At 37.3% G+C, this 11,885-nt stretch overlaps 1 protein-coding gene across 1 annotated transcript in view; it reads left to right on the top strand.

The window, feature by feature from the left end:
• The window catches only part of galnt9 (polypeptide N-acetylgalactosaminyltransferase 9), a 92,575-nt gene that overhangs the window by 47,675 nt on the left and 33,015 nt on the right, over window positions 1-11,885 (top strand). The window contains exon 5 of the mRNA XM_016511914.1: window positions 7,259-7,456. Coding sequence (XP_016367400.1) covers window positions 7,259-7,456 — 198 coding nt within the window. The remainder of the gene's footprint in view (window positions 1-7,258; window positions 7,457-11,885) is intronic.

An 11,885-nucleotide genomic window follows, 5' to 3' on the forward strand; every position in this document is an offset into this window, starting at 1 on the left:
CCTACTCTCACGTTGTCCTGAGACCCCGGCCTGGATACGTGCCCAAGGTTCTCACCACGTCTTTTCGCGATCAGGTGGTGAACCTGCAAGCACTGCCCTCGGAGGAGAGATGTGTCTTTAATCTAGATTTAAACAGAGAGAGTGTGTCTGTGTGAATCCCCTAATGTGTGCCAAGTGAATCCCCTAATGTCGTCATGACATAACGTCTACGTTCCCTCCATCAGGCAACTAGGGTTTCGTACGTAACCGAGACGTTATGCTATACTAATTTAAAATAAATGCCACTTTGATATTTTTTCATATAATGCAAATTCATTTATACATTTTTAATTTTGCCTGAAAAAATATATATGTTGGGGCTGCTGTATATTTTATAATACTGTTTGTTTATTTATTTATTTATTTTTCTTTCTTTCTTTCTTTCTTTCTTTCTTTCTATTTTGATCACTTATGTGTATTTTGATCACTTTATGTTTTGGTCAGATTGACGTATCATATTGGCCATCCTAAACTCCAGTTTGGACCAGCTGACAGTCAAAAATCTGGACCTATAATCCTGTCTTAAATTATTTTAATCATTAGTCAGAGACTTTGCTGATTTTAAATGATAGACAAATAATGTTAATCCACGTTTGAATGTTGAGTGGGTTTAGTATCCGTCTGGGAAATCACCCATTAGTGAGATGTGATTTGAATACCTTGACACTGAAGGAATTTAGACATGATTAGTTGTATGGGCTTCTTGAAAATGACATTAATTATTCTTCGTATTTTGTAAGTGATTAATCATTGTGTTTATGGTTAAATTCATATGAGTGGCGCTGCAAGTGGGCAGGTTTCAACCTAATGTAATGAGTTTACTCTAAGAGTATAAGTGATTTATGATGTACCCCGGGGACTTTAGTCAAGGTAAGTGCCATATTTAATTTGACATGTATGAAAACGTGGCTGTGAGGGATAGACATATGGGTTGTGGGACTGTACTGTCTTGAGGTCCCAGGTTGCATCTAAATTTGTTTTCAGTGCTTCATCATTGAACAGACTGTGCATCTCTATTATCACAGTTTGGTTACCAGTGTTATTTTGGTATTATTTATATAGTATTATATTATTTATTAATATTTTCAAATAGGTCTTAATTTTTTTATTTAATATATGTGTGCTTTTGTCATTTTTAGTTCATTTTAATTTATTAATTTTACTGCAACATTTCTAAAATGTTTTAAGCTTTTTTAGAAGTTTTTAATTGAATATTTCTTTTATATCAGCTTAGTGTTAATTATATAAAAATATTTTGAACAGTTTTCAAACAAACTGTTAAACAAAAGCATAAACAAAAAGCATAATGTCAGACTCTGGTCCGGTATTGTATATGTCTACCTCCCCTGCTACGTGTGTTTTCCTGGTTCCCTTGATGTTATTAAAGTTTCCTTGTTGATGTACTCCACGTCTCCTCGTTCCTCGCTCTCTCACAGTAGCGAACGTGACAGAATACCGGACCAAAACATAAAGTGAGCTGCGCCTCTTCTCCACAAGTTTTTTTTCCGTTTTTGAAAGTATTTTGTTTTCTTGTGTTTTCCCCCCGCGATTATGGAGATCACTGCACGCTTCATAGCGCTAGCCTGAAGAGATCTCCCCTTCGTCGAGTATGCCAGGGAATTCTGCAGGCTCGCCGCGGCGACGGCTTTAGATGACGCTACCATCAACTCTTTGTTCTGGCATGGGGCCAATTACCATCGCTCCGTGGACCTCCCAGACACCACGGGACTAAGCTGGAGGGAAGGGATCCTCCGGTGTCTGGAGAGCATCCGGCCCCGAGCCAGAACCAGCCCGCCGGCCGCGACTCTCTCCAGCCCGCAGGCCGTTCTGATGTCCAGCCCGCCGGCCGCACCTATGTCCTCTAATCAACGGAGGAGGATGAGGAGAAAAAGACTGTTCTCCACCCTCATCCCAGCCCCAGAGCTCACTCCAGTGTTGGCTCCAGCCCCAGAGCTCACTCCAGTGTTGGCTACAGCCCCAGACCTCGCTCCAGTGTCGGCTCCATCCCCAGAGCCCGCTCCAGTGTTGGCTCCAGCCCCAGAGCCTGATCCAGTGTCGGCTCCAGCCCCAGAGCCCGCGCCAGTATGGGTTCCAGCCCCCGAATCCAGCCCAAAGTGGGCTCCAGTTCCTGAGTATAGCCCACGGAGGGCTCCTGTTCCTGAGTATAGCCCACGGAGGGCTCCTGTCCCCGAGTTTAGCCCAGTGAGTGCTCCTGTCCCCGAGTTTAGCCCAGAGAGAGATCCAGTCCCCGAGTTTAGCCCAGAGAGGGCCCCCCGAGTTTAGCCCAGTGAGGCCTCCAGTCCCCGAGTTTAGCCCAGTGAGGGTCCCTGTCTTCGAGTTTAGCCCAGTGAGGGCTCCTGTCCCCGAGTGTAGCCCAGTGAGGGCTCCTGTCTCCGAGTTTCGCCCAGAGAGGGTTCCAGTCCCACCGTTTAGCCCAAGGAGGGCTCTAGTCCCCATGTCCACCCCAAGGAGGGCCACAGTTCCCGAGTTAGGCCTACGGAGGGCCTCTAAAAGGATTTTTTGGTGGGGGTAGTAGGGGTCCATCCGTGGAGGCCGGGCAGAGTGCTGAGGCCAGGCTCCCCGAGCTCCCTGTTCCACCATGGCCTCCTGAACTGTCTGCTCCGCCATGGCCTCCTGGACTGTCTGCTCCGCCATGGCTTCCTAGTCTGCCTGCTCCGCCATGGTTTCCTAGTCTGCCTGCTCCGCCATGGCTTCCTAGTCTGTCTGCTCCACCATGGCCCCTGAGCTGCCTGCTCCGCCATGGCTCCCTAGTCTGCCTGCTCCGCTCCCTTGATGTTATTAAAGTTTCCTTGTTGATGTAGTCCACGTCTCCTCGTTCCTCGCTCCCTCACAGTAGTGAACGTGACACATAAACAAAAGCAACACTTAGTATAACATATACTGTAGAATCCAAATGTCTAAAAGTGAAATTTTTCATATTTAGCACATAACTTTTCTTGATAAATTATATTATTGGCATAACAATTTGAGTGAAAAGTTGATCTGAAAAAGTAATAGTTATTAAACATCTATTAAAAAGGATTACCATTATTGTTGTGATTTCTTTGTTTAAAAATGTTAAAAATCCTAAAACTTACTTTTATATTCTTTGCTTTTTTGTTTAAATCACATTTCTGAATCCCAGATTCTTGAAGACTTTTGTACTGCTCTGTTTGTTTACTCTAAGATGCGTGCAGATTCTATACATAATATACATAGTTTACATAAAGGAATGATCTTGGAATAAACAAACAAAAATGTATTTGACATTGTCACACCTGACATTTTAAACGTGGCATTGATGCTGCTTTATTGTATATGGTTGTCAGTCTAAGGCTGTTATACAGCAGTAACAACCAAGAAACAACCAAGATTTTCCTTTATCATTTCTGATTTTATGTCTGGCACTTTCATCTGTTTGAAAAGATCCAGACGTATCCTGTGGGTAATGAAAGAACTGATCACTGTTGCCCTTCCGCACACCCTGTCTCATATACCAAAGAGAGTCCCTTTTGTAATTAATCCCAGCAGTTACTGGAAGCTGTGTTAGTAATGGGACTGGGTTTTAAAAATTTGACATTCAGCATTTTTTTTTTATTATTATTTTTTTTTTTACATTTGCATTTCCATGTTCTTGTCTATATTCTCAAAGTTTGTTTGTTTGTTTTTTCTTATTTTTCCCCTTCTGTCTGCTCCCTTCACACTGTCTACTGCTTTTTTTTTTTACATTTGCATTTCCATGTTCTTGTCTATATTCTCAAAGTTTGTTTGTTTGTTTGTTCTTATTTTTCCCCTTCTGTCTGCTCCCTTCACACTGTCTACTGTGGCACTTTATATGTTTTTTTTAGCTGAGCCTTATGTAGCTCTCCAGTGTGTGTCATGACACTGTGATACTGTAAAGTTTTTTATTTTTGCCCCTCCCTCTTTCTTTTGTTTTTGTTCTCTTTTGTGACTTCCTGGAGTAAATCAAGCATGGGCTGTAACTTTCCTTTCATTGCACTGGTTTGACAGATATATATTCCTGCTTGCAGTCAGTAGGTGTGCATATTAGCACTCAGTGATAACGTCAGACTATAAAATAGGATGATAAAATCAGTGAAAGGCTCACAAAAGATATAATGATTGCAGCAGCAGCGTATTTTCTTTTGTGTTCTGCTGATGTGGTTGGTTAATTTGTATGCTGTATTTCCTCATTACCATATTTAATGTTGCTATTCACTTTGAAAAGTTATTTAAACTTTTAATCAATTTTTTATAGTTTTAGTTTCCATTTTAATATGGAAGCTTGTCTCTGCCACAGGATTAAACAATTAAAAAGGTAACAGAATAAACAAACTTTTTATCTTACAATTCAGACTTTTTGATATTGCACAGTTAGTTTATATCACGCAATGTGGACTGTTTTTCTCACAATTCAGAATTGCGAGATATAAACTCAGAATTGCACTTACATTTCTGAGAAAAAAATACTCCGAACTGTGAGATATTTTTTTATTTTGTAAACTAAGCTTTTTTTATACCCGTCTAACAAAATACTAAATTAATATTTATATATATTATATTATATATATATGAGATATTAACTCACAATCGCTAGAAAAACAGGCTGAATTGTGAGATAGTCTTTAAAAAAAAAATGTAAAACTCAGAATTCAGAGAAAAAGTTATTGCAGTTCAAAATATTTCAATTCAAATTTAAAGTCACAATTACCTTTTTTTTAATTCTGTGGCAGAAACAAGGTTCCATATTTTTTACTGTAGTATCTGAGCTCTCTATGTGGTTGCTCTACTTGTCACATGATCGGATTAGTATTGTTTTTCACCATCACAAGAAAGGGCACCCAATAGAGTGGGCTGCACGTGTTGAGTCTTATCTGCACACCGCTGGTTTATTATAGCCCATAAATGGGCTCCTTTGGGATTTAACATGTAGCTAGTCCAGGTTATGACGCCAGCGGCCCAAGGACAGAGAAGATGAATAGAGGATTCACAAGAGGGATGGTTTCTCTTGCAAGGTTATCGTATCAGTACATCCTCATATCCCCACATGTGCTGTGTCGTGCTTATTCAGGACCAGCTTTTCATGAAAGAGCATCTGGTCTTATTGAGACTTCTGTAGTAGAATGTTAAATATCATAGATGTCAATTTGATGTGACAGGGCTTAGATTCTGTTGTTTTTTAATCATTATATAATGTAGATTGAATATTTTACCCAGGTTTAAATAACACTGAAATACAGTGTAGCGTGTACCTCAGTTGTTGGCAAGGGTGGGTTTGCCATTTGTGTTTTGTGCCACTGATTGTTGGTTGAAACCAAACTTGGCCTGAAGAGTAGGGATTTGATATTTTGCACAAGTGACAATCTGGTTTGTGACATTTTTAAATCCCATCTTTAGTCTTTTACGTTTACAGAAGTTTACTCTCACACACACACACATATATATATACAGTATACTATGTATGATATGTATATATGAGTTTATATACAACACAAATCAGAAATAGAGAGAAAATTATATTTTTTTATGTTTAGGCTGCATTATTCTTTGATCAAAATTTGTATTTACTGTTAATAAATTGACAATAAAGACGTTTATAATTTAAAAAAAATGCTGTTCATTTGAACTTTCTATTCATCAAAGAATCACAGTTTCCACTAAAATATTAAACTGTTTTTAGCATTAATAATAAAAAATGTCACATCATTTTATTAGAATGATTTCTGAAATATTTCTGAAATATTGTGCAAACGACCCAGATATACAGCCTCTTTAAAACACCCTTTTTCTTGTTAATTGGACACTTACATTAAGAAGCCTCTCAGCAGGCTATTTTATTTTCTGAAGGCCCCACTCACAGCCCTATTAAAAGTCATGTCTCAGTGTTGATTATTACCTTAATGTGATTGAGCTTTTTAAGGATGACCTCGAAAAAGATGAAGGACACCAAAGGAAGAGACATAGGAAGAAAAAAAAAAGAAGAAGAAAGAAATAGTACATTCAGGAGTCAAAGAATGATGCTAGACAAAAATTATTTGTGAGGTGGTGAAAAAGGTTCAAAAAAGGACATTGATGAGAGGGACTGATGGAAAGTTTTTGCAGGTTTTCATGTTAGTCTTATATTTGCTTCTGCTGCAGATGTCAATATGTGATGATTACGCTGTCAGGCTTGATTGTTCTCCTTTTAAACCAACACCGGTTTTGATAATGGAATACAAGCTTATTTCCAAAAATGACAGAATCAATTTTCCATCCAAGATTATTCTTGGAAACAGCCACATGGATTTTAAAGGAAACACAGAAGCTGTATACTAGGTGAATGCATTGAATGAGAAAGTATTTGGTTATTTACAATGTCAGTTTGCAAGAGACATTTGCGCATTACAATTAAGTATGTGGACTGTGTGATGTACAAATTGTATTACTTTTCACAAATTCAAAAAGGCACAGTGAAAAATGCGAATGCAACACCTTGTCAACAACTTTAATTATTCATCAAAAGCAAAATGAAACATTGAAAAATTATATCTCATTAAACATTTGGTTTAGTTTGGTATTACGGATGAAATCTGAGAAGAGTGCTATCATACAAAAATGTTTCCCGGTAAAGTAGAATTGTGTAGTTGCAACCTCTGGATTCTTGGAACCACATGGATTTTAAAGGAAACACAGAAGCTGTATACTAGGTGAATGCATTGAATGAGAAAGTATTTGGTTATTTACAATGTCAGCTTGCAAGAGACATTTGCGCATTACAATTAAGTATGTGTGATGTACAAATTGTATTACTTTTCACAAATTCAAAAAGGCACAGTGAAAAATGCGAATGCAACACCTTGTCAACAACTTTAATTATTCATCAAAAGCAAAATGAAACATTGAAAAATTATATCTCATTAAACATTTGGTTTAGTTTGGTATTACGGATGAAATCTGAGAAGAGTGCTATCATACAAAAATGTTTCCCGGTAAAGTAGAATTGTGTAGTTGCAACCTCTGGTTTAGGCATTTTGGAGAGTGTTTTAATAAAATATTGTACGGACATTTCACATTGACATCCTAACACTTGTTTTTACCTCTGTTGCTCTTTGTAGCAGGAATATAACAACCACTATTTGAGTAAAAAAAAAAATAGTAAGAAAGGCTCAGTATGTCTCAACTCCCGATCTCTTTCTCTTCTTCTTCTTCTTTCTCTTTCTGATCTCTATCATTTATTCAGGGCTGAGCCTATCCTCACCAGAGTGAAAGAAGATCACACTAGGATAATCCTCCCCGCGATAGATAATATCAAGTACAACACCTTTGAGGTGCAGCAATACGCTAATGCAGCTCATGGCTACAACTGGGGCCTCTGGTGCATGTACATCATCCCACCACAGGATTGGCTGGACAGAGGCGATGAGACTGCCCCCATCAGGTAAGGGCATCCAGTGGTCCACTCTATAATGCATGAGGACATTCGCTGAAATATAAATGACCAGGGATATAAGAGATTAATATTTCAGAAGTGATAAGGTGGCGTTAGTTTCTTGGATGTGCAATAAATGCATTAATGTTTTTGCTTACAGTGCAGAAAAACGTTTCAATCCACATTTTGGAGTTGCACGGCCTGTACTAAAAAAAAATAAAACTACCATGGATTACCACAGATTGACATCATTATTTTGGATATTTTTGTTTTCTGACTCAGAACTTTAGTTCAAACTGTTGTAAAAACAAGATGATCATGGGTAAGGTTTGATCCCTAGGGAATGGATGAACTAATAAAATGTATATAGTCACTCAGTGCAAGCCAAAACTGAAACAGTACTAATATAATGTTTAATGGCACTTCTGTTTGTCTCTGTCTCAGTTTCAGCTCTACAAGTATGCAATATCATATTTTTGTTCAAATATTTATTGCATGCCAAAAAGTATTTGTACATACAAACTACAGTTTAAAATGTATAAATGTTATTACAACATACCTATATAAAATATAGTTTTATATCAAAATAAGTGGCACATTCATTAAATATCAAACTAATTGGCATATTTATGTCGCATGGTTTTCAGTCTAAACAAGATGAATTGTGTTAGGTTTCAAAATATGAAACAATAGATACACAGTATATTGTTCAAAATGAAAATGAGACATTTTCTAGTTAGTAGTCAAACATTGTGGAACATGTTTATAGTTAATGTTAACTAATAAAATGAAATATAAATCAGTATAGTGTTACATCTGAGAAAAGATCTAGCATTATTTGTTTGTAGATGCCACTGTTCCAGTGCAATTAAAAACATTTTTAAGTGCACTAATACTTAATGCCAGTAAAGTTATTGCAGATAAGTAAGCATTATCAACAACAACAACAACAACAAAAGAGATGAATTACAAATTATTGGAAGATATTGATTTAGAATTCATACCATGGTGCAGAAGCTGGTGTCATACAGCACCCAACATTTTGATGCTGTCCAGCTCTACCACACTGCAATTCTCAAATCATGAACCTCTACAGTGAAATACTCATTTTATGCTTAAAACCAACTTGGTGAAATGAGCTTTGTTACAGCTCAGTCCTAAACCCCTGAGAGCAAAGGATATACCCTGCCGGAGGAGAGTGGACTTTTTCATTTCGTATGAAATCTGGTCAAGGTCACTATTGTGTGAGAGTTTCAGGACAGCAGAAATCCCATTCATTATTCATGCCTCTGACTGATAGCTATTTGGAGAGAGAAACTAGGCCTGTAGCCCAATATTACTGGAGCTGATCCCTGTGATGCCTCATATTGGCTACTGCAAAGTTTTTTATTATTCTTTTTTTCCCCAGTAATATCTAATACCCTAAGAGCTTTTGATGTGCAGAGCCTGTGCGATCTCATTCCTTTTCATAGCTATTCATACCTAAAGTCTTGTGTACAGTATGTAGCACGTAGCATCTAAAACAAAAACATTTCTTGTGTACAGTATATTTTTTTCTTTAGAAACAAAAATCGAATACCATCACAGCTGAAATGTACTAATTAAAGTCATTTGCACTGTTTGTATAGCTGAATTTAAATGTCATTAAAGCTCAAAAAGCATGAAATTTTAGAGAAACTTTAAATTTTGCATGTGTGTTCGCTATCATGGAAGTTCTGATTTATTTTTTGAAATTAGGCACATATTGCACACATATACTGTCATTTATTATAGATACAATGAAATCAACCTATGTTTTATGTACTAAAACATCTTTTAAAGTCAAAGTAAAGTTGTTGTTTTTTTTTACGTTGGCAGATGCTTTTATGCAAAGTGCATTCAAGGTATAAATGTTTTATCAGCAAGTGTGTTCCTTGGGAATTGAACTCAGGACCTGTGTGTTGCTAGCGTCATGCCTCACCAGATGAGCTACAGCTTTAGGATCTTAATTAGTGAATCTTTCCAAACTAATTTAGCCCATGCGCTGTGCTTAAAATACTTTTTATCCACCTTTTTCTTCAACGCGGAAGTAAGCCTGTGGGTGAGACTTCCGATTCATTGGCCGCTGTAGGGAAATAACGAGAAGAATAACAACGTGCAGTAAACGGTAAAACTGTTTGCACTACAAACCAGTGTGTTCATAATTAAAATAATACATTAAACTAATATGGTTAGACACACCAATTTTCAATATCAAGCAGCAAAAGGAGCTGTTCTGTACAGATAAAAATAGCTGGACGCGGATGAGACCGGAAGCTAGACCCATAGAATTTACAAATGGGCGCGCACATTTTTACGGCAAGAAAAAGGTGGATAAAACAGATAGTTCCGGTCCTTGATTCTGATTGGTTGAGCCGCGTTCGAAGCTGTTGTAAATTACTCTACAAACATACACCTTTGTTTACATTTGTCTGTTGCTTGGCAACCATTTTGTTGCAACCACAACGGTTTCTGAGGAACTACAACGTTTTATTTTGTGAAACCGTACTACGTATATGGAATAACCGTTTTATAAAAGCAATAAGCCCCGTGAAGCCGTGGTTTACAGTGAATTTATAACAGCTAAGGGGCGTTGTTAGGCACGACGTGAAGCGGAGTCTTCTTGGGGCTTATTGCTTTAACCTAATTTGGTTTTCCTAGTGAAAAAAAATGCTTGTAAACCTCTTATTATTCTGTATTGTCACTAAATCTTTTTGTCAACTTGCTTTCATCAATTAGCACAAGTTTTATATTTATTTTTTCGGAACTGATTGTGAAGCCTCATTGATCTTAACTTATGCACCTCAGTTTTTGAGTGCTTTATTTGTGGATAATTTTGGCAAAGAAAATCCTCTTCAGGTCAAAATGACCGGAACACAACATGAGGGTTAGACTAATATGATGAATCTCTCCAGATCAATTCCTACTGTACCTCAAACTTCAATTTAAAAAAAAAAAAAATTGCATATATGTGACCTGAGGTAACAATATGATTTAAACGTTTGAACAAAATCTCATTACAGAAAAAGGCAGCAGGCATTGTCCATGAAACCCTTTTCTCAAGTGCTGATATTGATGTTGATATTGTTAAAATGGTCGCCCGCAGGCCTGCAGTGTGTCAATGAGGTGCGCTATTGGAAATCATTCCAGCTCCACTTCTCTCAAGCTCTGCATGTATCCACTGCAGCTCAGCTAGCCTGTGGCTATCCAGCACTGAGGATCCCAATGCTCATAGCACACTGCAGCAGCGTTTATTAAAATGATTCATGTTTACTGTTAATTGAAGGACAGTCCGGTTCAAATGTCTGTAAATAAGCAATTAGTCACTCTAAGGGGAGAAATGCCCTGATTTGTATGATATTCCACATGAACGCTTTCCAGAAAAACCACCCTGGCTAGGCTGTGAACATACAGTGCTTATAAAAAGTATTGGATTTTATTATGTTTTGTACTTTATTTTTGTACTTCAAAAAAAATTGAAAATGATAACTATTATCTTTTCCACAGTTTATGCTGACTTGAGTATTTTTATTTGTCTATTCAGAATAATAATTAAAGACCTGCTGTTATATGACAAATGTTATTATTTTGAATAGGACAAATATTTAACAACAATATACATTTATGCATTTGGCGGATGCTTTACCAACGCAAGTTTGTAAAGAGTTTGTCTGACAAAAGAATATTCTTACAAAACGGGCCAAATTAATTCCTTTGTGGTTCAGTGTTGTTAGAAAATAAAACAAAAAACATTCCAAGGGTGTGAATATTTTTATTGGCACTGTACTTGACTACGAGGGCAAATAAAGAAAGAATAAATGTAAGTGTATGTCAGTATTGGCAAAAAGCATACCGCATACCACAAAGACTATTCATTCAATAAAAACATTTCTTTTCAAACTCTCTGCTCTTTGCAAAGTATCTGTGGTAATTGTGATGTACTAAATCACAATTAAATCAATATTGGAATGAGTGAAATATTTTCCTTAAGACAGCACTGTTTACACAAAAACCTGGACTCTATGAATTTTTTTTTCTTCTCCTTTCTTTGTGATCTAAATAATGGATCACAGTAGAACTGTTTGTACATCTAGCATTCATTAGCCTCTCAAAGAGGCCCACCTGTGGTTAGCCAACAAACAATTCACTTTCAACCCACCAGCAAAGCACCAAACCAAAAATGACATTCAATGACAAACTCATCTTGAGTTTCTGAAACACAACAGTTGTTTTGTCTGTGGAGAGCTGACAGGCTCGTAGGGGCGGCTCAAAATCGTCTTGCCCCCTTGCTGTGTTCACAACAAACCTCAGATCTGACCCAAAAGTTTTTAACAGAGGCAAGAGTTTTAGAACAAGTGAAAAGTAAACTTGGTAAGAAAACTTTTACAAAACTCCATATATTGGTTTCTGTATGACACCA

The sequence above is a fragment of the Sinocyclocheilus rhinocerous genome, unplaced genomic scaffold, assembly GCF_001515625.1.
Source record: "Sinocyclocheilus rhinocerous isolate Xijiao unplaced genomic scaffold, SAMN03320098_v1.1 scaffold1256, whole genome shotgun sequence".
Lineage (NCBI taxonomy): Eukaryota > Metazoa > Chordata > Actinopteri > Cypriniformes > Cyprinidae > Sinocyclocheilus > Sinocyclocheilus rhinocerous.